At 56.2% G+C, this 26,755-nt stretch overlaps 12 protein-coding genes across 12 annotated transcripts; 10 read left to right on the forward strand and 2 right to left on the reverse strand.

The window, feature by feature from the left end:
• The first annotated feature begins 408 nt into the window (after window positions 1-408).
• Window positions 409-2,846, forward strand: BCV69DRAFT_283420 (hypothetical protein). Its single transcript, XM_025492704.1, has 7 exons — window positions 409-1,331; window positions 1,436-1,787; window positions 1,861-1,924; window positions 2,007-2,031; window positions 2,112-2,240; window positions 2,306-2,375; window positions 2,464-2,846. Exons 1-7 carry the CDS (start codon window positions 668-670, stop codon window positions 2,624-2,626), a joined length of 1,467 nt encoding a protein of 488 aa, XP_025347050.1. The 5' UTR covers window positions 409-667; the 3' UTR covers window positions 2,627-2,846.
• A 656-nt stretch (window positions 2,847-3,502) lies between these two features.
• Window positions 3,503-5,376, forward strand: BCV69DRAFT_250238 (alcohol oxidase; the record flags this gene model as incomplete). Its single annotated transcript, XM_025490373.1, has 2 exons — window positions 3,503-3,693; window positions 3,771-5,376. 2 exons carry the CDS (start codon window positions 3,503-3,505, stop codon window positions 5,374-5,376), a joined length of 1,797 nt encoding a protein of 598 aa, XP_025347051.1.
• Window positions 5,377-5,850: 474 nt separating this feature from the next.
• Window positions 5,851-7,507, forward strand: BCV69DRAFT_249942 (Metallo-hydrolase/oxidoreductase; the record flags this gene model as incomplete). The annotated part of the gene is made up of 4 exons (XM_025490364.1): window positions 5,851-6,437; window positions 6,524-6,940; window positions 7,010-7,268; window positions 7,361-7,507. 4 exons carry the CDS (start codon window positions 5,851-5,853, stop codon window positions 7,505-7,507), a joined length of 1,410 nt encoding a protein of 469 aa, XP_025347052.1.
• Window positions 7,508-7,874: 367 nt separating this feature from the next.
• BCV69DRAFT_235178 (alpha/beta-hydrolase) lies at window positions 7,875-8,969 on the forward strand (the record flags this gene model as incomplete). The annotated part of the gene is made up of 3 exons (XM_025489901.1): window positions 7,875-8,183; window positions 8,247-8,793; window positions 8,872-8,969. Coding segments are annotated over 3 exons (954 nt in total), but the record flags the coding sequence as incomplete, so codon positions are not given.
• A 379-nt stretch (window positions 8,970-9,348) lies between these two features.
• On the reverse strand, window positions 9,349-12,613 carry BCV69DRAFT_283424 (hypothetical protein). Its single transcript, XM_025492705.1, has 5 exons — window positions 11,767-12,613; window positions 10,637-11,681; window positions 10,333-10,555; window positions 10,000-10,228; window positions 9,349-9,921 (listed from the first exon to the last, which is right to left on the reverse strand). The coding sequence occupies exons 1-5, from the start codon at window positions 12,485-12,487 to the stop codon at window positions 9,554-9,556; spliced, it is 2,586 nt and encodes an 861-aa protein (XP_025347054.1). The 5' UTR covers window positions 12,488-12,613; the 3' UTR covers window positions 9,349-9,553.
• A 316-nt stretch (window positions 12,614-12,929) lies between these two features.
• BCV69DRAFT_299656 (hypothetical protein) lies at window positions 12,930-15,213 on the forward strand (the record flags this gene model as incomplete). Its single annotated transcript, XM_025494355.1, has 5 exons — window positions 12,930-13,009; window positions 13,098-13,989; window positions 14,076-14,390; window positions 14,482-14,747; window positions 14,829-15,213. The coding sequence occupies 5 exons, from the start codon at window positions 12,930-12,932 to the stop codon at window positions 15,211-15,213; spliced, it is 1,938 nt and encodes a 645-aa protein (XP_025347055.1).
• Window positions 15,214-16,714: 1,501 nt separating this feature from the next.
• BCV69DRAFT_299657 (hypothetical protein) lies at window positions 16,715-18,472 on the forward strand (the record flags this gene model as incomplete). The annotated part of the gene is made up of 3 exons (XM_025494356.1): window positions 16,715-16,865; window positions 16,971-17,053; window positions 17,171-18,472. The coding sequence occupies 3 exons, from the start codon at window positions 16,715-16,717 to the stop codon at window positions 18,470-18,472; spliced, it is 1,536 nt and encodes a 511-aa protein (XP_025347056.1).
• Window positions 18,473-19,452: 980 nt separating this feature from the next.
• On the forward strand, window positions 19,453-21,217 carry BCV69DRAFT_299658 (hypothetical protein; the record flags this gene model as incomplete). Its single annotated transcript, XM_025494357.1, has 3 exons — window positions 19,453-19,603; window positions 19,717-19,799; window positions 19,919-21,217. The coding sequence occupies 3 exons, from the start codon at window positions 19,453-19,455 to the stop codon at window positions 21,215-21,217; spliced, it is 1,533 nt and encodes a 510-aa protein (XP_025347057.1).
• A 249-nt stretch (window positions 21,218-21,466) lies between these two features.
• On the reverse strand, window positions 21,467-23,221 carry BCV69DRAFT_287691 (MFS general substrate transporter; the record flags this gene model as incomplete). Its single annotated transcript, XM_025493581.1, has 2 exons — window positions 21,467-22,786; window positions 23,165-23,221. 2 exons carry the CDS (start codon window positions 23,219-23,221, stop codon window positions 21,467-21,469), a joined length of 1,377 nt encoding a protein of 458 aa, XP_025347058.1.
• Window positions 23,222-25,821, forward strand: BCV69DRAFT_283429 (hypothetical protein). The gene has a single exon (XM_025492706.1). The coding sequence runs from the start codon at window positions 23,602-23,604 to the stop codon at window positions 25,516-25,518; it is 1,917 nt and encodes a 638-aa protein (XP_025347059.1). The 5' UTR covers window positions 23,222-23,601; the 3' UTR covers window positions 25,519-25,821.
• BCV69DRAFT_283430 (hypothetical protein) lies at window positions 25,666-26,225 on the forward strand. The gene has a single exon (XM_025492707.1). The coding sequence runs from the start codon at window positions 25,712-25,714 to the stop codon at window positions 25,898-25,900; it is 189 nt and encodes a 62-aa protein (XP_025347060.1). The 5' UTR covers window positions 25,666-25,711; the 3' UTR covers window positions 25,901-26,225.
• On the forward strand, window positions 25,866-26,755 carry BCV69DRAFT_283432 (hypothetical protein). Its single transcript, XM_025492708.1, has one exon. The coding sequence runs from the start codon at window positions 26,140-26,142 to the stop codon at window positions 26,413-26,415; it is 276 nt and encodes a 91-aa protein (XP_025347061.1). The 5' UTR covers window positions 25,866-26,139; the 3' UTR covers window positions 26,416-26,755.

Consider the following 26,755-nt stretch of genomic DNA (forward strand, 5'->3'; position numbering starts at 1 on the left):
CTATCTAGAATTTTCATATGCTCCTGCTCCTTATCTATCCATGCTATGGATCATCCCTGGCGGATCTCTCTGCTGCAAAGCTGCCCCGGAGAGGCCCAGGATGCTCCCACGGGGGTTGCATCTGAAGTTTTCTTGCTCAGGGGACAATCTGTTTGTTGAAACGGCTGCTGGTGCCTCTCACGCGCCTCTGTCTGTCAGAGGGACGGGTGAGATTTGCGCCCTCGGCAGCGTCAGAGCAGAGGAGGGAAACCCCGAAAGTGGAGGCGTGGCCCGGCGTGCATGGCCTGGCCCTTTTTGCCGGAAGCAGGCGTGGCTCGACGCACCCCACGACTGTCTGGCTGTACCTGCACACGAGCCAAAAGCGGATTTCCCGCCGGGGGTGCAAGTCATCCATCGAGGAAAGGGACAGATGGATGGATGGATGAATGGCTGGATGGCTGGATGGACGGATGGGACGAGGAATTGAATGGACAATCGTCTTTCACCTTGACCTCTTCTCCGCACCCGTTGATTGATCCCTACCCTTCTCCCCTTGCAACACCTCTACCTTTCCGTCCCTCACTCCATCCTCCCCTCCTGCCCGTCCTTCCGTCTCTTTCCTTCATAGATAGATAGACAGACAGACAGACAGACAGACAGACAGACAGACAGACAGACAGCCGCTAGCATGAAGGCCGTCGTCAAGTATTGGGCAGCCATTGCCCTGGCCACCTTTGTATGGAGCATCACACCCATCAGTTGGCTCATTGTCCTCTCCAAGCTCTACTCCCAACATACCCATCAAGCCTCCATCTGGGATCGACCCAATCGCAACGTCTTTCGAAGCATAGTCTGGTACTATGCCCTATGCGAGATACCCTTCTCCCTATACCTCGCAAAGCTCTCGAGGCGTGTTCAGCGCAGACTCCCGCCCCCAGAAGTAGACAATGACACACTCGATGCCCTCCTCAAGATGTGTCTCGACATCAGCGTACCCACCGTAGGCGAGAACGGCTCGGAAGAGGTAACAGAAGAGGAACGCATCACCATCTTCTCCTCCAACTTCAAGCGCTGGTTCCACGGCGCACATTTTGAAGACATCAAGGCAGACAATGTGAGAGAGTGGCTCGCATGGGCTCTGGGCGGCCGAGAGCTACACGAGTGCAAGGAGGATGCCGATCGCCACGCCCTCATTGAGAGAAGCCTTAAATTCGTAGAGGAAAAGGTCGGATACCACTTCGAAGAAGGCTATAACCCCAAGTGCACGGCAATGCGGCTCACGTTGGACCCCTGCCTGACCCTACATCGTCCCCTTGGCTATTATGTTGTTTGTAATGGTGTTTCCGAAGGCAGTGAGTACACGCGATGGCGAGAGACCTTCGCCAGGTCAGTCTACATGTTGCCCCTTCTGAACTTCTGCAAATTCCCCCCTTCCCCTGCCCGCATGGACTGTCAGCAATTGCTTGGTTGCGATACGTTCATGGCTTCCGTGTAGAGACTGAGCTAGGCTGCGACTTCCTCGTACGTCCACGCGAAGCCGGAGTCGCTGCCACGCGCTCTACCCCTCCAGTCCTGTTCCTCCATGGCCTAGGCATCGGCCTGGGACAATACATTGCCTTCCTCAAAAGGCTCGTCGTGTACAAAGGGCCTCTGGTCATCCTCGTCCAACCCCACATCTCGACCTCCATCACCCACCCTCGCTTCCTAGACGCCCCCTCTAGAGACGATCACGTCGAGGCAGTCCAGACGATCATGAAGAGGAATCATTTTCAGGACGCTACGATCGTCAGTCATTCCAATGGAACTATGTGAGTAGAGTCAGGATGTCGCATGAAGCTCACGCAACCAGTAGCTCACCTCTCATTTCACACCTGACCTTAGGGTTCACGGCTGGCTCGCCCGAGGAGCCCCCGAAATCGGTAAACGACATATCCTGGTCGACCCGGTGAGTCAGGCAAGCGGCGTACAACGCCTTGTCTACCGCTGATCACTGACGTTGCCAATCGCTTGCTTATCGGCCCCTCTAGGTCTGCTTCCGACTGTGGGAGGGAGGTGAGTGCGGCTGCGCGACAAGTCTGACCCTACTCGCTTCATTCTCCGTATGCTGACTGTCCGACTTTGTTCCTACACAGCTACCTGCTTCGCTTTCCTCGGCAAGAAGTGGTCTAGCGGCATCGAAGTGCTTCTAGGTTACTTTGTGGCTCGAGAAGTAGGAGTTGCCTACACCATTGGTCGCAGATTCATTTGGACTGACATGATCTGTGAGTCCAGAGCGTACGTAGAGATAAAGTGCCGACTGCTGATACCACGTCATCCGACCCTGCAGTCTGGCTCCATGATCTGGGCACCACATTTGACCATCGCCGACTCTCGGTTGTCATGGGCGAAGATGATGTGTAAGTACATGACTGCTATGTCGAAAGAATGTCGTTGCTAGCCTGATCTGACAGTCAAGCGATCGCTACTCCCGCCGAATCTCTTCAGCCTCATCGATGTACCCGCAACGTATCAGTACCTGAGGTCTTCCAATGTCCCCGACGACTGCATCGCCATCTGTCCCAAAGCACAACATGGAAAGGCTCTGTTCTTGCCTTCGCAGGGTATGGGACTGGTCTGCAAGGAATTGGGGATTCCTGGTCCAACCTGAAGTCGATGATGCATACGCGCACACGAACACACACACACACACATATACAACTACAGACACCTTCAGACAGCTCCGCTTGCGATTAGACGACAATTCCCTCATAGATGCGGTGTTCCGATGTAATGTTTGTTTGCATTTGAGTTCTATTTCTGGATGACGTACCGCACTACCTTTGGGCCGCGAGGCCAGCACATCTATAATGTAAATCACCTTCACTTGTTCAGGCGGTGCTCCCGCTTTGCTGCTACTTCCCTTTTCAGACGGAGGAGGGCGTCTGCTCGGATGCTGGGCGTAGGCGTAGGCGCAGGCGCAGGCGCAGGCGGCAAGGGGGGTTGAGCCTGTACCAGCGGGTTTCCCCCAGGCGTCGCACTTCCGGCGCAGGCCGAGACTGAGTCTGGAAGCGGAGCGCCAAGACGAAGGGAGGGCGCTTCTTCTTGCTCGCTTAGAGCGGCTCAGGGCGGTAGCGAGCTCAGCGGCTGAGACACCACCACCCGCTGACGTCTGTGTGCTTCCCATCGCCTTCACCCTTTGGCCCCTACTGGAACATAGCCTCGCCTTCACCTCGACCGTTGGCTGGACTCCGGCGTCGTCGTCGGTGGTCTGTGCCTAGTGGTACCTGATCTTACAGGCACTTGGAGCACTGCCCTTGCACCATCACAACGCGGGTCCAGAGTGGTCTGCCCTGAATCTCTTCCCCCGAGCAGCACTCTACATAAAAGGCGTCCAGGAAGCCACTCGAGTTTCCCGTCGCTTCCCCAATCTTCAACTTTCACTTCTTCCGTGGTCGGTAGCATCACCATGCGCGCACAACTCCTGTCCCTCGCGGCCTCTGCCACCGCCCTCATCCTGGCCTCGACTTCCAATGGTGCTCCCATCATGGACGAGCTGTGGGCGCGTGCGTCTTCCTCGGTGACCACAGATGTGAGCGTTGCCAGCGCAAAGCAATACACCCACGTCGTCGTGGGCTGTGGTCTGGCCGGTCTGACCGTGGCTGTGCGCTTGTCAGAAGACTCCAGCAACACCGTCTTGTGCATCGAAGCAGGAGGAGATTCCAGGACAGACTCGAGGTGAGTCGAGAACGGGAGGACGCGCTTCCTGATTCCTCTTGCTGAATGTCTCTCCTCCACGGCCTTGATCAACACAGGGTGCAATCTCTCGGGGCATATGGCCAGGCTTTTGGCTCGTCCCTAGACTGGAGCTTCAAGACGACTTCTCAGGCCTCGACTGGAACTACCAAGACCATTCATGCCGGTAAGACGCTGGGTGGATCCACTGCCATCAACGGAGGTTCCTGGGGCAGGCCCGACAGGTCGCAAATTGACGGCATCGGTAGTCTGGGCAACGAAGGTTGGAGCTGGGACGACCTTGAGACGTTCATGAAAAAGTCAGAAAACAGTCACGCACCCAACTCAGCTCAGAGCTCAGCGGGCGCACAGTGGGACTCGGACGCTCATGGCACTAGCGGACCCCTCGATATCAGCTTCCCGCCCTCGATGTACAGTGGTCCTCAGCAGCCAGCTTTCGTCCAGGGTCTCTCGCAAGCCCTGAACGTCACTCAAGTAGCAGACCTGTCCTCAGGAGACGTCACTGGCGTGGTAGCCTACACGCAAGACTCAATCCTACCAGATGGCGACCGCGTTCGCGTATCATCTGCCACGGCTTACCTCTCCCCAGTTGAAAGCTCGCGATCGAACTTGGTCGTACTGCTCAACTACCGAGGTATCTCTATCAAGTGGGCGTCTGGCAGCGGTGCCCGTGCCACTGGCGTAGTAGCGAAGTCCTCGGCCACTGGTCCCTCTACCACATTCGGAGCCTCAAAAGAGGTCATCGTTGCGGCTGGTGCCCTTCGAAGTCCCGTCTTCCTGGAATCATCCGGCATCGGCGATTCTTCCATTCTCTCCAAGATCGGCGTCTCCACTAAAGTGAACTTGCCAGGTGTCGGTCGCAATCTTCAAGAGCAAACGATGAATTCCATCGGCACGCCTTCCGGCAGCTACGACTTTGGAGGGGACGGTCCCTCGAATGTCATTGCCTTCCCGAACATCTACCAATTGATGTCGAACGCAAGTGACGTGCGTAGCTGGATCGAAGCGAACATGAACGACTGGGCTCAAGCGCAAGCCAACGGCGGCTTCGTCATCAGCAAGGAGTCTCTATTGAAGCAGTGGAACAACACACTCACTCTTCTCTTCGATAAGAAAGTCGGAGCCGTAGAATTCTTTGGGGACTCGGGCTACCCCGCTGGCGGCTTTGGCATCGATACCTGGCAGATGCTTCCCTTCTCCAGGGGATCGATTCATGCCACCTCTGCCTCTGGCTTTTCCCGATCTACTATCAACCCAAACTACTTTAGTGTACCTGCAGACATGCAAATCACAGTCGCAGGTCTTCGAGGAGCTCGCAAAGTACTCAAGTCCAATGCCGTCTCGCAGGCATTGGGTCAGAGTGAATCGGTTCCCGGCTTCCAATTGATTCCTGATGGCTCTAATTCAGGTCGTTACGACCGATGGGCCAGCTGGGTCTTGGACCCCAACGCCGGCTTTTCTTCGGTCGCTCATCCCATTGCCACCTGCTCCATGCTGCCAGAAGCTGATGGCGGTGTTGTTGGATCCGACTTCTTGGTGTACCACACGCAGAATGTCCGCGTGGTCGACGCCTCGGTCCTGCCCACACAGATCTCCGCCCACCTGTCCGCAACGCTATACGGCATTGCTGAGAAGGCTGCCAGCGTCATCGCTGCTGCGGCATGAAGGGCCGTTCGCTCCCAGAGGTCCATCAAGCCTCCCATCCCGTCACCGCATACATAGCGTTGCGCACAGCTGCTGCACAACTTTTTACTCTCGCTCTGCCTCTCTTCGCCTTCGCTTCGGCAGCATGTGCCGCATACCCTTGTTTACCGCTTTGTTTTTTTTAGTCCCCCAAGGCATCGAGCTGAGCCAACAATGAACATTCCTTCAATCGCCTACGAACATGATATATCCAAAGAGAGCAGTGTAGCCAACGCCAGACGCGTGTGGAGGATGGACGGGAGTGTTGCGGAGTGAGAAGTGGCGCAGAGGAGTAGTCTATTTCGCCAAATTTCTACCTTGATATCCACTTCCTACCACACCGCCGGCCCCGCGAAGCTACTCACCAGCGCGCGTACGAGTCCAGCCACTGAGCCAGCGATGCCCCTGGTGATACTGCCTTCGCTTCTACGCGGCCGAGCGGGAGGCAGACCATCCATGATCGTCCCCTCGTCTTCGTCTTCCTCTTCTTCCTCATCTGGTATCCTCAAGACACTAGCAGTCGGCGTCACTGGCTATTGCGCCGCTTGGGGCGTCTACTACCTCGTGCAGGATACCTTCAGGAACTCACACATCAAGAAGAGGAAGCGGAGATTTGACAACAGAGTGCGCAGAAGCTCGTCCAAGCCGTCACAAGACGTATCCAAGGAGGAGAGGAAGGCTGCTGTCATCGAGCGCTTTGCCTCCCTCTCTGTCCTCGGACGGTATGTGAATCCCTTTGGCGAGTGGCGCGAACAGGGAGCTTGGGAGTACGTTGCTTGGAAGTCTTGGGTGCTCTTCATACAGGGTCGACTGTGGTATGATGGAGGATTGGCGAAGTTGAAGAAGACCAAGGAGGGAAGAGCCAGAATCGAGGCAACCCTCCCGGTCCGGCAACCTGAGTGGGACAAGTATCCTCAGGCAAGCAGTGGTCGGAGCCCAGCAGAGGAGGAAGACTGGCATAGGATGAGCAAGAGCGACTTCGAAGGCGATGACGGCGCACTCAGCAGACTCCCATCAGAGGAGGCCAAGATTCGGTATACTTGGTGAGTCCTGCTGTCCGCGAGCTCTGAGTGATGGGATTGGCGGCAATCTGATCCTCGCGATATCCCTCACAATCCATCCGCTACAGGGTGGGCCAGTCTACATTCTTGATCGCATATGCGGGCATCACTATCCTCACAGATCCCGTCTTTGAGGTGCAGCCGGTACCGTCTGCGTGGAGCCCCAACCGGATCACAGATGTGCCTTGCACAATCCAAGACATTGTCTCGCGCGTGCAGCTGGACATTGTTCTTGTCTCACATAACCACTTTGACCACTTCGACAGCCGATGTGTTCCTCATGTACCCGATACCACCACGTGGATCGTCCCCTTGGGCATGAGGAGACTCCTCCGGTCGTGTGGCGTCAAGAACGACCATCAAATCATCGAGCTGACCTGGTGGGAAATGAAGGAGCTCGAATACCATGGAACAAGACTAGACATTCAATCGATACCCGCAATACACTGGAGCGGTAGAGGTCCCTTCGACGTAAATCAGAGCTTGTGAGTGCGCCGTAGCTCCCCAGACAGAGGATCTGAAAGAGCGACTGACGATGACCTTTACCACCGCAGATGGACGTCCTACTCTCTGCGCATGACCCCAGCGCCGTCGCTGCCAGCAACACACATCTACTTCTCTGGCGATACTGGCTACTCGGCGACTTATTACCCACACATTTCTTCCGTCTTGCCTTCAGCTCCTGATCTCGCCTTCCTGCCCATTGGATCGTATGCCCCCCGATGGCATATGCGACCACAGCATGTCTCTCCCGCGGATTCTGTTCAGATTGCGGAGGACATTGGGGCAAAGAAGGTCGTAGCAATGCATTGGGTGAGTTTGAAGGCAGCCGAGGTCGACGCGATTCCGTGGGGGTTATGAAGGACCTCTTCTGACCATCGATTCTTTGCGTGTTGATTTGCCAGGGTACTTGGCTGATGAGTGATGAGGAATGGGACGAGCCTCCTCAGCTGCTACGCCAAGCGTTACAAGAGAAGCAAGGCATCAAAGTCAAGGGTCAGCTGTCGTTTGAGACTGTAGAGCTGGGAGCGACCAACGAGCTCGCTCTTTAGTAGAGCCTTGCGAGTTGATCAAAGGCATGGGGATGAGCAGTGCAAGCTCGGCAGGCATGCAGAGGGCGCAAACTGTCATTGAAGTCATCGAGCGTCAATCTCATCATAGACTTATTTTCGCAACCGAGACTGAGACGATCATCGAGAGGTGACCATGGCCCTGTGTTCACCGGACGCCCGCAGACTCGAGGCGGTGTGAGATCTTTCCCCGCATTTGCATCTCCGACTGGCTGGAAGAAGGGCATTGTGATTGTGGAGCATACATGCAGTCGTCCTACTCTGACGTCCAAGCTCGCCCTCCTCGTAGTATTGGGTACCTGTCTGACACCACCTCCGCTGCTCCAAGGGGTTGGTCATGACCAGTGACGCCAACAAGGCTGCGGCAGCGCCCTCGCCGCTCCCTTCAACCCACAGAACGCTACGGAGGAGGATAGCGCGATGGTTCCTCATCGCTCTGGCGTCGTATGTCTGTTTCATCTTCTCCCTGACGATTCCCGTAGTGCAGAAACACTTCGTCTTTGCCCACGCCATCAAATTTCCCTTCTTTGCCGACTTCGACGCACCCGAGGAATATGGCCTTGCGCCCAACAAGACACGTAATATGCGCCTCAAGGGCGTCGATGGCAACTTTATAGGTGCCTGGCACGTTTTGCCCGATGCCGTGTATCGCTCTCAAGTACCCTCACTGATACCCAGCACCAGTGTCCCTGCAAGAGATTCCGACGAAGCCTCCACCGAGACAAATAGCGGCAGCAATGAGTCTGAAGTATTCCAGCGTGCCCTCTGCACTCATCCCGTCGTAATCTACCTGCATGGCAACGCAGCAAACAGAGCCGCGCCGTTCCGGACGGCGGCGTATGCCCAGCTTTCCAGTCGCCTACAGGCCAATGTGGTGGCCATTGACTACCGCGGCTTCGGCGACTCGCAAGGTACACCAAGCGAAGAGGGACTGAACGCTGACGCCAGACTTGCGTGGGACTGGGTACAGGAGATGCGTCGGGCGTGCGAGCCACTGCACTCGCCAGGCAAAGATGTTCTAGTAATGGGTCAGTCGCTTGGTACCGGGCCAGCTACAGCGCTGACACTCCAGCTTGCGATGCAAGGAACTCCTCCTCAGGGTCTGGTCTTACTAGCTCCCTATCGATCCTTCAGTCAGCTCGCAGCCGGCTTCAGGATCGGAGGGATCCTACCCGTTCTCCTTCCTGCTCTCTACCTTTTCCCTTATGCCCAGGCCGGGCTGGATCTTGCACTCCGTACAAAGTTTGACAGTGAGGGGGCACTGGCTGGTCTCGACACAGCCATACAGGAGGGAAGATCTCGGTTGCACACAGACTCGAAAGGAAGCTCAGGCTCTACTAGAGGAGCAGGACAGGCCTCTACTTGGCCGCACGTCGTGATCAGTCACGCCATCAACGACGACGTCATACCTCACTCACACGGTCAGGCGATCTTCGACAAGCTGCTCGAGATGGAGTGGATATCGAGGCAATCCCTGAGGGCTGCGAATAGGACACCGGGCGATATCGTCGACGAGAAATCACCAGCAAAGCTCCGGATACAGGACATACAGCTGAGCTGGACCTCTGCACGCCGCTTCTTTCGTTGCTCTCAGACGAGCCAGGACCGGCGTTCCGATCAGCTCGATGTCGGCACCACCATGGAAGAATATGGCGAGGAAAAATACTGCCCTTCAGTCGCGCTCCTCCTTCCAAAGCGGGGTGGCCACAATGTCGTGTCTGAGGGCACGGTTGATCTGATTGGCGAGCTGACACGGGTGCGAGGCAACGCTCATCTGGACAAAGCAGAGCAGCCTTGGCTTCCTGCACAACGTAGAGACAGAGAGCTAAGTTACGTATTAGATTGAAAAAATCTCGATCAATCGTCATTGGTCAGCGAATGAGTGTGCTAAGCAGGGGTGCTGGAGCGACAACAAAGTATGGCGACAGACTACCATTCAGGATATGGTAGTCACCCAGAGAAAGAGCCTAGCGATCGTCTCATGAACCACGTCCTCTTTCCCAATCACAGTTTACCCCTGCGTTGATGTCAGCCGACGATCTTGAGATCCAGCGCCCTCGCTACCGCTGCGTATTTGTCCGTCGCCTCTTCGATTCTCTTCTGCGTACTCTTTCCCGCTCCATGTCCTGCATCCAGCTCTACCCTAGCCAGTACCGGATTGCGCGCGTTGCTCTCTGCGCCTCCTCCCACGTCCTTGGAGGACAGCTGGTGCTGTAGCTCGGCGGCTAGCTTGAAGGTATGCGCTGGAGAGACACGATCGTCGTGGTCAGCTGTGAGGAGAAAGATGGGAGGGTAGGGGTTCGTAGAGGACGAGGCGCGCGAAGGGTCGACGTTGTGCAGGGGAGAGATGGTGAGCTGATAGTCAAGGTCTTTGGGCTCCTCTGAACAGCCAAAGTCTAGGGTTGATGAGCAGAACGACAAGTCTTATCAGCAACAGTTTCACTCGGCACCTCTTGCGCTGTAGTCACACTCACCTCCGACCCAAGCTCTACCAATGCTGAAGAGATGGAACCTGAGCAAATCCAACACTCCGACCTCTGCAACGCTCGCACCAATGCCATGCTCTTCCTTTGCCATATTGGTACTGGCCATCACCGTCAGACCTCCATTAGATCCTCCGTTGAGTACAATCTTGCCCTTGGCAGCAATCTTGTTCTCGTGCAGATACTTGGCCCCAGAGAGGACGTCTTCGAAGGTGTGGTGCTGTGCTCATCATAGGAAAGTCGTCAGCTGATACTCTCTTAGTCAGGAGGCCCTCTTTATGTCTCGCTTCTCCCTTCCCTTCACTCCTCGTGGGATGTGCTCACCTTGTTGAACCTTCGTCCAGCCTCATGCCACGTAGCGCCCCACTCTCCTCCACCCCTGGCATTGACGACGACGAGTACACCGCCGAAGAGCTTGGTCCAAGTCATGAGTGAGGGCGAGAAGAAGGGATTGAGAGGGATCTCGAAGCCACCGTACGAATACAGCCAAGCCGGGGCTGTGCCGTCCAGCTTTGTGGACTTGTGGTAGGTGATGAACATGGGCACTCTGATGAAGCGAAGGTGGCCAACGATTAGAGTCAGTATTGAGTTCCTCAGCTGGGAGTGCAATTCTGTCATACCAACTCACCTTGTGCCATCCACTGACTCAAACCACTTCTGCTCGCTGATGAAGTCATCTGCACTGATGCCAGGCACGACCGTCTCCCTGTAGGTGCTGATCTTGGGCTCCTCCTTGGCTTTGCTGTCCTCGCTCCATTCCAGCCTGCTGATTATACCTGGTGACGTAAAGCCGGACGTCTGTACAAAGGACAGTGTGTCTTCCCTCTTCCCACTGATTTGACCAATGGAGCCGACAAAATTGGGAAGTAGCCGCCCCACCTTCTGACCGCTTTGGAGGTCGTACTGCCAAAGTTCGTCCTTGACGTTTCGAGAGTAGACGAGAAGTAGCTTGTCGTTTGCCAGGACGGTAGCAGTGCCGAGGGTTCCACCCTCTGCATCTTCCTCGATGTGTTCCTTGAACTCGAGGGTCGGCTCAAGTGGGAGCTTATAGAGTTGCTGCTTTTCGATCTCTTTGCCCTTGGAAGGATCGATGGTCAACTTGAGGATGCGGTAGCGCGGGGCTTTCCGGTTGGTGGTGAAGTAAAATGTGTGGTCATCGTTGGCCAGGTAGTCTAGTTCGTCTTCGAATTTGTCGGATAGGCAAATCCACTTGAGTTTGGCGACCCCTTCTTGGGAGCCAAAGTCGACGCCTTCGAGCGGAGCGACGTACTTGCGCGACACGGGGTCAGTGTTCTTGCTCTGGCTGATGACTAGGAACTTGCCGTCATTAGTGATCATAGGCGACCACATTCCTGTCTTGACGTCTGGGTCGACGTCGCAAATCAGAACGTCTTGCTCTTGCTTGGTGCCCAGGACGTGGTAGTAGAGTCGGGCATCGGTGTTGACGTCAGTCTCTGTTCCCAAGTCAGCACTGCCCGACGATGGGGCCGGCCACCTGAGATAGAAGACGCCCTTGTCATCGTGAGTCCAAGTTCCGCCCGAGAACTTGACGTGGGTGAGCACATCGGGGAGACGGTCTGTACCGCCCATGGCCGCCTCGGGTACTTCCTGACCCTGTTCTGGAGCGGGAGGGTCAAAAGGCTTGTCCGTGGTGCGGAAGTAGAGGACGTTCCCTGGTTGATGTGGGGTGGCAAGACAAGGCGAAGGTGCTGTGAGTGATGAACGCAACCTAGGAACTGCCACTTTCCCTTGACTTACAGTCCGATCCTGCCTTTGAGATCCCGTAGCACACTAGCTTGCCTGACTTTGAGAAAGAGGCGCTAGCAAGGGCCACCGACCCATCTTTGCTGAGCCGGTTTTCATTGAAGAAGACTTCTCCGGGCGTGGCTTTCGGGTCGGCGCCTTCCTTGGTCACGCCTTCGATGTCCTCCTTTGTAGCTCTGAAGATCCTCGACTGTGGATCGAGACCAGAATTGTAAGAGTAATAGAATCTGCCGTCATATTTCAGCGAAGGACATGAGAAGCGAGGGTAGGCGAATGTTCCCTCGAGGCGCGACTTGATCTCATCCCAATGAGGGTAACCGCGAATGTACTTTGCAGCGAATTCGGCTTGCGCTTCGACCCATTCCTTGGTCTCTTTGCTCTGGTTCGGCGGTGTTTCGAGCCATCGATAGGGGTCAGTCACCTTGACTTCTCCCTTTGCCTCTGACTTGTAGGTGTCCACCACCGACTCGTCTCGACGGGCCTTGGGAAAGGGGTTGGCAGAGAGGTCCCAGCCGGGAGCGGTGTGCTGAGCCGTGGAGGCGGTAGCGGTCATGTTGCGGGAGCTTGGAGGGGTGCCAAGATATGTTTGTGGACAAGAGGAGGTTTGCGAGGTACAAGGGTGGAGAAGTTGGTGCTGGGGTGATGTGATGCGGCTCAGGGCGGAAGGCACGCGGGAAGTGATTGGCCGGAGCGAGTGCAGGAGAGCAATGGCCATCAAGGAGAAGATGCGAATGACTGGCCGCAGTCTGGACCAAGTACGGAGACGATGATGTCTCGACTTGTGTGAGGGGGGCGTGTGATGGTGAAGAGAGTGGAAAGAAGGAGTGAAGATATGAAAGGGGGGGGAAATTGCGGAAGTGGTTGCTTGGCCTTGCGTCGTCTGACAGATGCACTGCACGCGTGGTGGTGCGCAGGGTGGCCCAAGCGCAGGAACAAGATTGGCTCAGGCACGCCGTCGAGGGAGTGAGTGCCTGGCCGCCCCTCCTCGTCCTCGTCTTCGGTACCGACACCCTCACCATTGCTGCCACGCCCCGACGTCGGCCTCTGTCCCTTGTTGCGGATCCCCCCCATCGTCGTCATCGTCATCGTCCTCCTCCACCTCGTCTTCTTTCTCTTTTCAGGTCTCTGTCTCCTAACTTTATTCGCCATTCGCACCAATGCGTTCTTCCTTCTTCATCCTACTCCTGCCCTTGCTCGCTTGCTACTTTCCCGTCCAAGCCATACAGCCTCTCTTCAAGTGAGTTGGAAATTAGGAAGGATAAGAAAGCTACTAAGCCTCCGCTGTGTCTGACCTTGATCTCTCTCTGACCCTTTCTCCATTCAAGATACCACGCATCGCTCTCGGGATGGCATCGGCATCGCGACTCAACAGTCCAGAAGGCGGCCCTCACCACCGAGTCCTTGCCACCCGGTATTCATCAAGGAACATTCACTCAACCCCTCGACCACTTTGACGGTACCACCAACCTCACCTTCGAGCAGCGCTATTGGTATCACACTCGCTACTACAAAGCTCCGCATCTCCGCACCTCTTCACGCTCTGCTCAGCCGGAGCCTGTCCCAATCTTTGTGCTAGAGGGAGGAGAGACAAGTGGCGCCAATCGGCTGTCTTACCTGGATCACGGCATCGTGGACATCCTTGCCAAAGCAACCGGAGGCATTCCAGTGGTACTCGAACATCGCTACTATGGTACAAGCTATCCACCACGCCACGCCTTTGGCAAAGGCCAAAAGTGGACCGTGGATGAGCTCAGATGGCTCAACAATCGGCAAGCCGAAGAGGACTCGGCTCGATTCGTCAACAGTCTCAAAGGCGCATTCGCAGGAGTCAATGAGGACCTGAGTGCATCCAATCAGCCCGTAATCAGCTATGGCGGCTCCTACGCCGGAGCCAGGGCGGCTCACCTCAGAACCGGCCACCCCAACGATTTCTGGGGGGCCATTGCCTCTTCGGCGGTCACTGCAGCTCTAGAAGACTTTCCACAATACACGTATGGCATCGCTAGGGGAAACAATGTCACCAGTATCCAAGCTATCCAGGCAGCCATCGTAGCCATCGATCGTATCATCGCTCCGGATGGCAAATATTCAACAGTTACACAGAAGAAAGGTGTAGCAAGTACAAAAGAGCAACAGAAATTCCTCAAATTGGTCAATTTGGAGGGTCTTTCAGACTTGACTGACTTTGCAGAAATTCTGATGAATCCTCTCGGAGATGTGAGACGGTGCATGCAGGTGCGGGGGAATTCTCAATTGGCTGCTGATACTGCCTCCTCCTCCTCTTTCTTCCTTATGCTGCACAGTACCAATCGGTCAACTGGGACGATGCTCTATCTCCTCCCATGTGGACCGGGTTTCTCCGCCATATGGCTTCCAATCCCGACACAATGTCTTTCAAAGCTCTGAAGGCTCTTGCTCATGATCTAGACCTATCATCCTCGTTGCCAGATGAAGCGCTTCGCTTGCTCGACTATGTCAGGAGCAACTACATTGACCCCTGCCGAAACGAAGGTACAGACAAGGGAGCGGACGACTGTCTCGCCCAGGACTGGGAGAACTTCATCGAAGCAGACCACTTGACAGTGGGAAAAGCATGGAGCTTCCAAGTTTGTACCCAGGTCAGTCGAATGAAGCGCAAGTCAGCGGCATAAATCCAAGAAAGCTTTGCTAACGTCGCGATCGTCTCACCTGTGTACTTTTCTTGAGCAGTGGGGTTACTTCATCACAGCCCCTGCCGTTTCGCGGCCTAACGAAGACCCCGCTTCGCCGACGACATTCGCCCCTGCGTCTGGTCCCAAGCTGATCTCCTCCCTGTTGGATCTGAAGCGCACGAGTGAAGTCTGTCGCAAAGGCTTCCCTGATGGTGAGCATTTCAAGATGCCATCCAGGCCCGATCTTGGCGATGTGAACAGCCGGGGGGCTTTCTCAATTGAAATGGACCGACTGGCATTCGTCGATGGAGAGTTCGATCCATGGTGAGCATATGACGAGGTTCCAACCTGGAAATGACACTTCTCTGATCGCTCCTTTCACCTTCTTTATGTCTCCCCGTTTAGGCGCGAGGCGACTCCGCACTCAGAAACCTTTGCTTTCGGAGGCGCTCGACCCAACACCCTGACTCGCCCGTTCATCCTCATTCCAAACGCCACGCATCATTGGGATGAAAATGGTCGGCGGCCTCAGTCTTCCCCTGGCGGTCACGAGGGCCCAGGACACTACGTCTTCCATCAGTCAAAGTCCCAGATGCCCTTTGAAGCTCATGAGGGTGGGCTGCAAGACGCAGGCCTAGCTGCCACAGAGCGACCAGACTCAGTCCTTCCACCCGACTATATTCAAAGGACTCACGACATGTTGATCGAAGGTGTGCGGAGTTGGATAGAGGACTGGAAGAAGGAAAAGGGCTCCAAAGACTCGGCTCGTGTCCGAAGTAGGAGGAGATAGAGAGAAGATGGAGTGGGATGATCGAGCCTGGGCCTACCACCTTCTTCTCTTCCACTTGCACATCTTCAGGGCCATATGACAGACAGGAACAATGCTGCTTCTACAGTTTATGCTCTCTTGTGACCTGCCATACAAGCGCGGGCTTGCGCAGCAGGGCAAGGTGGTGTTTTGGCTAGGAAGGGCGCATCCATTCGATCAGCCACTGAGCAACTAACAGTATCTCGTGGTCGAGTCCCAGGGCTTAGCCTAGCATCGGGTCTCAGGATTCCACCTGAATGTCCCATGTCCCGAGGTAGCGTCCTACCGCGTGTGTGTTGGCATAGGCAGCCTTTACCCCTTTACAAGACGGCGAGGGCGAGGGCGGTGACTTTGCACGTTGGGAGGCCGCCTCGTTCAGACCGCTTGCAGCAGCGCCACTCCAAGGGGGGGCTGATGCTACACAAGGCCCGACTATCGTGCGTACGGGCCGAACCTTGGGCTGCTTTGGGCCGAGGTAGATGCGCAATACAGGGCTTAGAGGGTACCTGAGCTGTGTGCTGCCTGGGATGCGTCGAATCTCGCGTAATCTCTGGTGACGGTGACGGTGACGGAAGTGGTAGCTCCGAGATGTGCAAGCTAGCTAAAAGCTGCGACAGAGCTCGAATCGGGCTTGTGAAGCTCCTGGAAAGTGCCTCTCTGTCTGTGAGAAGGGCGGAGGATATGTCACGCTGGTAGGAGATGAACCTCGTGCTCGATCCCCACTCCGTCGGTAGGTGTAGTGGCCACTCCAACGCAGCGCACGCACAGTGCTTTTCTCCGATCACCTGCACCGAAGCTTGTCAGATGCAAGGAACGCCGCACGGCCGTGTGGGGCATTTCTCCGCCGCGCCTACATACCGCGATCACACTGGCCATGTGCCTGCTCAGGGCCATGCTCCCACGCCACGAACAGCCACTCCAGACGAGGGCAGAGGTAGACACGATCAGGATCAGCCCGCACTGCCCAGCTGCGCAGCCTGTGCGCCTCTTCACCCTATGCGGTCTTGGCGAGTGTGGAGCTGACGAAATGTTGACCTCGTCGATGTTCTCCCGCCGCTGCCGCCGCCCCTCTGCTTGAAGCCAGACTCAACCACTATCGCCCGCCTCTCGGCCTCTTTCGCACTATGTCTCCGGTGTCTGCCTTGAAACTTGAGTGCGACTGCCCTACGCACGTCACTCGCCGATTAACAGATTGCTGCTTACTCCCTCTCATCTTTGGACGCCACCATCTCCTCGATCTATCTCGTCATCATCGTCAACGTCTCGCTTCGTCCCTTCAATATCATTGTTAGCAGTAGTGTAGTGAACTCGCTCTTGCACTCCCACCTCACTCCACTGCACGGGCAGATCCCTGCCATATCGGATTAGCGATCCGGCTCCATCGGAGAATTACTCGGCTCATTCTGCAGTCTTGCAGAGCTGGGACACAGCATCCGATTGCTTCACCAATGCACCGGGACGTCCCAAGAATCAGACAGCCTTCATGTCTGACCCATTCGCCTCAGCTGGGCTTACGACCCTGGATGAGCTCGTGATGGCACTGCAAATGGCTCTCGATGCAAGCTCAGTCACCAGCCCCAGAAAATCACAGATTGCCATCTTGGTGCTGACAGGAATCACGGCCCTTGCCTCTCGTGAGTAGGCAGGGGTATCAGCAGGCAAGAAGGGGTGGGGCGGCTGCAGAAGAACATCAACACACAACTGACGCTTCCTTCTTCGACGTCACTGTCCTCATACAGCCTTGCTCTTCTACAAACTCTGGCGTTCCAAAAAGCTGTGGTTCTTCCGTCTACAAAGGAGATCCCAGGGCACTTACATCGTGGTCAGTAGCCGGGGGGTGCTGAGAGGTCCAGGGGACCTCATGATTGGCTCACACAGCTTTGCCTTCGGACCAGCCCACTGACACGTCTTCATTCCTGTCCCCGTCTTGCCTCCCCAGCCCCACCCCCTGACTGTATTCGCTGCGATCCTATCCGTGACGGAAGTTCTCATCTTCACTTGCATCATCATCAAGTACAAGTACGAAGGCGCTTCGCTCACGCCCCATGCTCTGCCCGTGTACAGCTCTGTAGCGCTGTCTACTTGGATGGTACCTGAGGTCGCACCCATGTTCGTCGTCATGGGAACAATATGTGCTCTCCCTGAACCACAGAACTTGGGCTCTGCTTGGTACCACAAAGTACGGAAATTTCTCGGCGGCCCACTGTTGATCAATTTGGTGACTGTCTTCGGTCCACTGATTTGGATCGGCGTCTCGACACCTTTTGCGGTCCTGGCCAATGTGCATTTCAACAATGCCTATGGTACTGCCCAAGCGCTGCAACGACATTTGGAGCAGCAGCCCGTGGAGTCTCCGTCCCTGAACGCGTCAGACCTTCAGCAGGCCCTCTGGGGCTGGACAGAATTCCTCAAGGGTTTCGGATCTATTCGCCTCGTCGCCATCCTGTGGAACACCAGTACCAGCATACTGATCGTTTCCCTTCTCGCTGTAGGTTCGCGCATCTGTCGCATCCTCCACCGCCAGCTGCGAGAGTCTTCCAAGAGTCCTCACACCAAGTACACGCCCCGGCAGGCGGCCGCAAAGGTGCGCTATCTCCGCGAGTCTATCGTCGTCCTTGGCGGCTTCTACTTGGTGATAGCTCTCACCGGCGTTATTTTGGTGTTCAGCATGAGCCTCACCGCTAATGCGTTGTCCAAGGGCATCGTGCAAGAATCGTTGGAGGCATTCAGGATCTGTCAACTCTTCTTCATGTGGACAGTAGCCATCGATGGCACTTTTGCCATGGGCCTGTTTAGTGGCAGAGTGTTCGCTGCCGCGTCCATTGACGCAATCGAGAAGAAGCGCGCTATTCATTTTGGCAAGGGAGCAGCGAATTCGGACATCGAGGCCGCTAATGCCGCCGCCGATGACGAAGAGAAGCTTGCTTGGGCAAAGACAGGCCTCAAGCGGACGTCTGGGATACTGAATCCTGGAAAAGGCAGCCGTTCGAAAGCCTCGCCGCCGTGCGCCTCGATGACTGGTTCGGGTGTCAAGGTGGATATAGAGGAGGAAATGGTCATGGACGTACCCGATCTCGACGCGGTCAGTACCTGCAAGAGCAGTGGCTCCTCTAGTGCAAGCTCGACACCGGTGTCGCTCCTCACCAAGCTCCCCAACATGTCACCTAGCATCACCAGTCCTGCCCTGCCGTCCATGCAAGAGGAAACACAAGAATTGCCGCAGGCCAGCGCTAGATTGTAGATGAAAGTCTCCTCTTTCCCGAGTTGGTTCACTCTTTGCACCATTATCGCGACATCGAGTCATCGAGAATTACGTCGGCCCCTCTCGCTGTGGGCGTCACCCTACATTGAGTCATCCCTCGGTATCTGGGCCCTTCCTATAGAGGCAGACACATCTCTGCGCATCATTGTTTTTCCATAGCGTCTCTTCATCTACTTGTACATCAGTCTACCATTACTATCCATAGCGTCATTGTTTCCATATGTCATTGATTTCCAGCCAAGTTCGCCGTAATTCGCCGTCTTCGGTGCCTTTGCCCGATCTGCTGCACCGAAGCTTCTGATGTGCCAAGAATCGAGGACACTATACGGGCGTGTGGGGCGTCGCGTCTGCAGGTCGCCCAGCGCGCCCGCCGTCGCCTTCCCACGCCACAACAAGCCATGCAGCCTCGCTTCGGCAGTCAACGGAGATTATGGTTGGCCCGCCTCGCCTTGGCTCTATGCGGTTGTGGAGCTGACAAGCGTGTAGCTCGTCGATGTTCTCCATTCCCCAAACACCTTCCTCATCCCTCTCCCCCCCACCCCTCCAGCGCTGGCAGCCCCAGACGCAGCACTATCGGCCGTGCCTCGGCGTGAATTATCCTATGCCGCGGCGTTTACAATAACCTTCAGAGGGTCCACTGTCAGACGTCACTCGCAGTCTGTCATACTTCATTTGCTTCCTCCAGTCTTTACAGATTCACTATTCCTTGACCTCTTTGGCTTCGTCGCCGTCACCATCTTCATCACCACCACCATCTTTGCACTCTTTCCTGTGAGCTCCTCGTACCACTGGCGCTCCGCTCTGCCTCCTCGCCGAGAGGCTGCCGCTATCCTGCAAAAAGAAGTGGCCGCCGTCGGCCGCTTGTTCGGCTCATTCTGCTAGCGCTCGGACTCGAACGATCCCCCACTGGGCCAAAGCCTTGGGACCGGGACAGAGAGCAAAGACGTGGTGCAGCCGCCATGTCTTCCAGCTTTGACGCAAATGCGCCGGCAACGCTGCTTGAACTCGTGACCACGCTGCAAGTGGTCCTCGATGCAAGCGCCGTCACCGCAACCAAGCGATCCCAGATTGCCATTGTGGTGCTGACCGGGTTGATGGGTATCGCCTCTCGTGAGTAAGCAGCGTCGGTTCGAGTCGCACAGAGTGCTGTTGTTCCAAGGGAATACGATCAAGGTCGGATCCAGGCTGATACGTGCCTTCTCATCGTGGTTGGTCCTACACAGCGCTCCTCTTCTACAGACTCTGGTGGACGGGGAAGCTGTGGTTCTTTCGTTTACAAAGAAGGTCCCAGGGAACATACCTCGTGGTGAGTGACAAATACCTGAGGGAGGTTCAACATTTCGATGAGGATATTTGCAAGCGGAACCGTAAGCGGAACCGGACCCCTCATGATCCCTGCTTCCTTGTCAACTTCATTCGCTACAGGCCCACCCTCTCACAGTCTTCTCTGCGCTTCTATCAATGACTGGAGTGCTCGTCCTCGGCTGCATAATCGTCAAGTACAAGTATGCAGGCGCATCGATTACCCCCGAAGCCTTACCAGTGTACACCTCTGTCGTGCTGACCTCGTGGATCCTGCTGCCGATTGGGCCCCTTTACACCATTCTCGGCACAATCTGTGCCATCCCTGAGTCCGACGCGGGAACTGCCTGGCATCACAAGGTACGGCGAGTCCTTGGCGGTCCAATGTCCATGAACATGCTCAATACCCTGGCCCCGCTGGTTTGGATTGTCATCACTACCGCTTTTGCGGCTCAGACGACTGTGCACTTCCACAACGCCTACGATGCCTCAAGATCGCTACAGCGACAGCTGGCTCAGGGACTCGCCGCGACGGCGACGGCGGCGCAGATGGCAACGGCTCACCGGGCATGGGGCGACTTTATGAAGGGCTTCGACTGTATCCGCATCGTTGCTAGCATATGGGCGGCCACAGTCTGCGGCCTTGTGATCTCGGTCCTCGTTGTAGGCACCCGCATCTGTTGCATTCTAAGACGTCAGCTGCGACAATTGGGGACTGCTTCTCAAAGTAAGCACACGCAGCAAAAGGCGGAAAAGGCGAGATCTATCCGCGAGTCGATTATCATCCTCGGCAGCTTCTACGTCTTGCTGGCCTCGAGTGGTATCATTCTTCTCGTCGCCATGGCTATCACCGCTGCTCGGCTCGCCGGTCAAGACGTGAGCGAAGCGTTGAATTCCTATAGGCTCTTGCAACTCGTGTTCATGTGGACGGTGGCAGTCAATGGCACAGGTGTCATAGGACTCTTCAGTGGCAGAGTCTTTACTGCCGTTTCCGTCGGCGCAATCGACAAAGGACCCGTGACGGCTAGCATGCTCCGACGACGACGAGCAGGCCCGGGTACCGAGACCGCTGACGCCACCGCTCAAGAAGAGAAGCGCGGCTGGGCAAATACGGCACTCAAGCGGACGTCGGGCATTCTGAATACACCCAAAGTTGGCCGCGGGAAAGCTTCACCACCTTGCGTCTCGATGACCACGTCAGGCATTCAAGTGGATGTAGAGGAGGAGATGGTCCTAGACGAGGCGGACCTCGATGCCATCAGTGCCTACAAGAGGTCTGGCTCTTCCAGTGCCAATTCGACACCCTTGTCACGCTTGACAAAACTTCCCAGCCAGTCGCCGAGCATTACCAGTCCGCCTTTGGCAGCTCCGTTGGAGGAGGCACAAGAAGCGCTGCCTCCATGGGAGCAGACAGCAACCTAGCATGTCCTCGTCCTCCTCTGCTTTGTGACTACGGGGGTCAAGTCACCCAAGAATCTGTGGGCCCCTCTCACTGTGGGCGCCACAATGGAGCAGCCACATCTCTGCGCATCCCGACCCTCTGTTGTCTCCTCAATTACTTTGTACAATAATTCAGAATCCCGCATAGTGTCATTATTGTATTGTCGTATCTCTGTTGTCATGCATCTGGTCGGCCATGGGAGCACGACCCTGTTGGCTACATTTTGCTGGTCACCCAGTGGTAGCGCCGGTTGTCCCACTGACCAAGAGCGACTTTCGGTAGCGGCTGACGACCGTGGCAAGTGCTCCAGGCACGAGCATCATGCAGCCAGTGAAGATGACCAACCCTCGGAAGCCTCCCAGGCCATAGAGCTGGAAGCTGGTCCCCTTTTCGGAATCGTAGATGGTTCCGGCAATGAGCGGGAAGAGGACCACGGCAATGCCCCTCAGGAAGATCAGTGCGAGGTAGACGGTCGATGTCTCTTGATTGTTCATCGAGGAGATGTCTTTGGCAGCGGGAGTCAGGAAAGTGGTGAAACCGCCTGCAGTGGCGCCAAATACGAGGGTGAATATGATGAGGAGGACGAGTGAGTTGGAGAAGCCCCAGAAGAAAAAGGCAGAGAGGGCACTGATGGTAGCGCAGATGGACATGAGCACCGGTGTGCTCAGAGCGTCAATCAGACGGCCGATGGTGAGGAAGCTGACAAATGCGCATGCATTGAAAGCTGAAAGGACGCCTGTCCCTGTGGCAGGGCTGAAGCCGAGAGACGTGGTATACGAGGAAAGGTAGAGGCTGACGGTGTTGAATGCGCCGGCGTGAAAGACGAGAATCCCAATGTAGAGCAGGGACAATGGCCGGAGCAACACCTTGAGACCGTCTGGAGCCAGAGAGCGTAGCAAAGAGCGACGAGGCTCGGCGTCTCTAGATGGTATTGGCAATCGAGGTCGAATGAGGTATATGGCGATGCACATCAGCACAAGGGTATAGGCGGCTTGAATGCGTACGGTCCAGGCAAAACCGACGCGTTGCAGCAGGGCATTGATGATCAAAGGGAAGACAGTACCGCCTACAGCGCTACCAGCATAGATGACTCCACTTGCAGTACCTCTCCTCTTGTCAAACCATTGTGGGAGCCAGAGAATCACGGCGGTGAAGGTAATGCCGGCGGCTACGCCGTAGATGATGCCCTGAAAGGCAATCAAGGCAGCAATGTTGCCCCCGAAGAAGCTGGCGATGATGAGCGATACGACAGCTATGAGTATCGTGCACATCGATGTGCGCTTGATCAAGTGTGGGTTGGTACGAAAGAAGCCACGCGTGAGGAGCGGAGAGAAGTGCAGACCAGCCAAGACTAGGGTACCGACGACAGAGGTCGCTGCCGGGGATGCTTTGCCATAGAGGGCCGAGGCGGGATTATGCGTGTGGTATTCTTGAAACACTCCGTAGGCATAGGCGCCTCCCCATGTAGTGGTCTCGAAGAGGAAGCTGGCGAAGAGGTAAGTGTATGCGCCTCGACCTCTGTCTACGGGAGGTAGGTTGCCGCCATCGTTCTCTAAGGTGGCTTCGTGAGCACCCGAGGAGGAGGGCGTCAGGGAGGGCGTGTCCGCCAGGGATTCGAGTGCGAGAGTTTCGATTGGGGTTGGGTCTGCACTCTTCGCCATGAGCGGCGGCAGGGAGAGGGGTGGGTGAGTGCGACAGGTGTCGTAAAAAAGAGTTGGTACCGGCCGAGCGATCTTCCTGCTACCATTACTCTTAAGACCACTCCATCCTTCGGCTCTGCCCCGCGCTCTTCGGCGAAGGGCCGTGGGCCGCCCCGCATGACTCAACTGGCCGGGTGCGTTCCGAATCTTATCGCGTCCCGTGCCATTTGCTTCCGTTCCGATACCACCCATCTCCCCTCCACCGCCTTCGACCTCCGCTCAGCGCACGACCCCTCGCCGCTTCTGCTTCGGGACGCACAGCCGCCGTCTTGGCACCGCCGTCATCGCTACTCCTTCCTTTCTCTCACCATAATCTTGCCCTGGCCCGCAGCTTACTCCTTCGTCAGTGGCACACAACCATTCGGTACTGCTGTGACCTTCTTTGAGCACAGGCACTTGGCGATTCGGCTGAGCTCGTCATCGAGACGTGAGCAGGACGCCATCCATTGCTCGACGGCAACATTTGCTCAGACGCCAACGATCGTACGACGCCGACAAAATCTTAACGACGCCAGAGCATTGCTGGCAGAAACAGATCAGGGGTACAACCCTCCTCTCATCGACTATATCCCCTGGGCCCACTTTCTAGCCCCTCTCGTTCACCACCTGACCTCCTTCTTTCCCCTCGCCTCAGCGGCTGCTTGCCTTTCCCCCCGTCACCCACCATGGCGCACTTCCTCTCGAATAGGGCGGCCGATGCAGCTTCCAACGTTCTCGTCAATGACCATACCTCTGCGGGCGCACCCGTCTGGGAGCTCATCAAGGTCACCGCAGCCTCCATCACAGAAGTAGTCATACTCAGCGCAGTCGGCTACGTCCTAGCTCGCAGAGGCATCATCGATAAGAAGACGCAGACCAAGATCAACAAGATGAACGTCTCCTTCTTCACACCAGCCCTTCTCTTCTCAAAGGTCGCATTCTCGCTCAACCCACATAGGTTGGCAGAATTGTTCATCGTACCCATAGGCTTCGTAATGGTGACCTTTGTGTCCACTGCCGCCGCTTGGACCCTGTCTGGCGTCACACGACTCTCCAAAGCGCAGAGGAATTTTGCAATCGCCTGCGCCATCTCGCCCAATTCCAATTCTCTGCCGGTGGCCTTGATGCAGGCGCTCGTCATGGAGGTTCCCCAGCTTCACTGGGACGAAGAAGGAGAGCCAGAAGACACCGTCGATGGCATGCTCGGTAGGGCCCTGACCTATCTGGTCCTCTTCTCCACTCTGGGCATGTTCCTGCGCTGGAGCGTTGGTGCTTCCCTTCTGAGCACAGTGGAAGACGACGAAGAGGGCATAGAGGAAGATCGGCAGATCGCGTCCGGTACTGTACCTCAGCAAGTACCTACTGGCCGTATCGTTCACTTTGATGGAGCAGACGACGCAGAGGCCAATGCCGCGACCAATGGCATACCTTCGATACAAGTCCAGCACCCTTCAGAGGACGGGACCTCCAGACTCCCACCAGAGCCTCTCACCGATGGAGGAGATCCGCCCATCCCTCGCTCGCCCGCGAGCCAAGCAAGGAGTGGCCCGCCCGCATGGGCCAGATCCTTCCCCAACTCACCTTCAGCATCTCGACCAGGCAGTGTCTACAGGGATGACGAGGATGCGGATAGCGATGTGCCACCGTTGCGCCTTCCTCCCCCTTCAGGCTGGACGAAGTTCAGGCGTTTCACCTCTGCAATCTTCTACAAGGTCATCATTGTGCCAGCCAAGACAATCAACTCTTTTATGACGGCTCCCTTGTGGGCTGCCACCGCCTCACTAGTGGTAGCGATGATTCAGCCCCTTCAACGCTTCCTGGGCGCTGTATCGCCCCTCGTGGGCGCTCTGCAAACTGCAGGAGCTTGCTCTATCCCTCTTACCATGGTCGTCCTGGGAGCCTATTTCATTGAGGAGAAGAGCGCAGTCGGCGAAATGAACAAGGCCGACGAGAGAGCGAGGCAAGCTGAAGGCAATGCGAGGGTAGAACCAACGGCTGAGCCTGAACAGCCTCTTCCAGCACACAGGCCAGTCGATAAGTCCGCCAGCCCTGCCTATCCATGGATGAAGCAGCCTTGGCAAAGGCGAGGCAGCGGAGGAGGTGCTACCGTCGAGTCTGGCGTTACCACGGATGACGAGGATGCGGGTGGTGCCTCGGGTCTACACGCCACACACGAGCGTCACACCTGGCCTATGTCTCGCCTACGCCGTTCAGCTTCTGATCGACGCCGACGTGCAGCAGAGATGACCCCAGTGGAGAAGCTCAAGGCGCACAAGGCTACCATGGAGCGTCGGACTATCTTTGTGGCCATCATCTCGCGGATGCTCATCACTCCCTTGATACTGATTCCAGCCATTGCATGGTATGCCATCGCGACGCACTCTAATGTCGTAGATGACCCAGTCTTCATCACATCGGCATGCCTCATCGTTGGCTCCCCGCCTGCGCTGACCCTGGCGCAGATCACCAGCCAAAAGGCTACAGGCAACAGCGGTTTCGAGAGGCTGATCTCGAGGACCATCTTTGTGTCGTATGCCATCTTTGCAGCGCCCACTACCATCGTGTTGGTGTTGGCTGCGCTGTTGATTGCTCAAAACGACTGAGGAAAGAGGCGAGGGGAGCCAGAAAGGGATAGCGGAAGCACTCGGTGATGATGGGAATCCGCGCTGGTAGCGGTGGTGGGTTCCAGCTGGCCGAACTCATGAGGCAGCTCTGCAAGGGAACGAGTGTCCATCACAAGCCTACGAGATGATCATGTGGATACGATGCTTTTTCATGTAGATTTTCTTCAATTTCATGTTGCCTACCTCCAATGTGAACGTTCGAGCCGATCGACCATCCACAAGCGCTGGCGCCGGCATACTTTGCCCAGTGCTCCCAACACTCCTTCCAAAGTACCTTCAAGCTCCGTCCTACTCGCCTTTGCCTAGGCCAGCCCCTCTCCTGAGCATCTTCCCCTCCTATGGTATGTCCCACGAAACTTAGCATCGTCCCCGCCGTCTTTGACAAGCGACAAAAAGGGGCCAATTTCCTATATGTCCGTGGGCCTTTCTCTTTTGGAAAGGGGGAATCACCCCAGTCGACTTCTTCCCCGCCACGGTCCCTTCAGAAAGAAGTGACCTTGGCACCCTAACTTCCTAGAAGGGAATGAGAGGGTGTGGCATTGGCAGCTGAGAGAGGGCGAACGTACGAAGGGAGAAGAGGAGGGGGAGGAGGACATGAGAATGAGAAGTATCAGTATTCTGCTTCTTCATCTGTCTCAGCCTTCTCATGCTGTCTTTCTGCCCCCTTTGGGCGCTACTCACGGTTGCTTTTTTGATCGAGAAAAGAAGAGGAAACCAAGGAAGGGGCTGACCCAGGCCGAGGAATATATCCTGCGTGCAGCAGCCAGAGATCCGCGCCGCGCGCACCACGGACGGACAAACAGAGGCGAAGCGGAGAGGAAGCAATGGGTCGGAACGGCAGGGACAGCCATGGCAGCGAGAACAGGTGGGGTGTGACCATGAACGAGGACCCGAGGATGCTGCATACGATCGGCTCAAGCGAAGAAGGGCGGGAGCAATGCTGAGTCAAGCACAGGAGGAACGAGCAACGTACGCATGAGAAGCATCGGAGCAACTTTGCCGCGGCGACTGGCTCCTTCGCCCACAGGAACACCTTTGCCCTCGGGTCCTCAGGTCCGAAAATCGTCCAGTCAGGAACAAGAGGGCGTACGGAGTACGCCTCGTGAGAACCTTGGCTGACCAGGGCGAGGACGACACAAGCCCCTGGCGGCTGCTTCGATTGAGGTCATTGTCGATCGTCCTTTGTGGCAGGCATATAAGGGGGTCCCATCCAGCG

The sequence above is a fragment of the Pseudomicrostroma glucosiphilum genome, assembly GCF_003144135.1.
Source record: "Pseudomicrostroma glucosiphilum strain MCA 4718 unplaced genomic scaffold BCV69scaffold_9, whole genome shotgun sequence".
In the NCBI taxonomy this organism is placed as follows: Eukaryota; Fungi; Basidiomycota; class Exobasidiomycetes; order Microstromatales; family Microstromataceae; genus Microstroma; species Microstroma glucosiphilum.

Bases quoted from the DNA above. Each gene is read 5' to 3' on its own strand.
- BCV69DRAFT_283424 (XM_025492705.1), bottom strand. From the start codon at position 12,487: ATGGCCATTGCTCTCCTGCACTCGCTCCGGCCAATCACTTCCCGCGTG. The intron at 11,682-11,766 runs GTAAGTCAAGGG...CACATCAACCAG, and splicing joins CTCAAAGGCAGGATCGGACT to GGAACGTCCTCTACTTCCGC. The intron at 10,556-10,636 runs GTGAGTTGGTAT...TCGCTTCATCAG, and splicing joins GAGTCAGTGGATGGCACAAG to AGTGCCCATGTTCATCACCT.
- BCV69DRAFT_283430 (XM_025492707.1), top strand. From the start codon at position 25,712: ATGTTGCCTACCTCCAATGTGAACGTTCGAGCCGATCGACCATCCACA.
- BCV69DRAFT_283432 (XM_025492708.1), top strand. From the start codon at position 26,140: ATGAGAAGTATCAGTATTCTGCTTCTTCATCTGTCTCAGCCTTCTCAT.
- BCV69DRAFT_283429 (XM_025492706.1), top strand. From the start codon at position 23,602: ATGGCGCACTTCCTCTCGAATAGGGCGGCCGATGCAGCTTCCAACGTT.
- BCV69DRAFT_283420 (XM_025492704.1), top strand. From the start codon at position 668: ATGAAGGCCGTCGTCAAGTATTGGGCAGCCATTGCCCTGGCCACCTTT. The intron at 1,332-1,435 runs GTGAGTACACGC...ATGGACTGTCAG, and splicing joins TAATGGTGTTTCCGAAGGCA to CAATTGCTTGGTTGCGATAC. The intron at 2,032-2,111 runs GTGAGTGCGGCT...GTTCCTACACAG, and splicing joins CTTCCGACTGTGGGAGGGAG to CTACCTGCTTCGCTTTCCTC.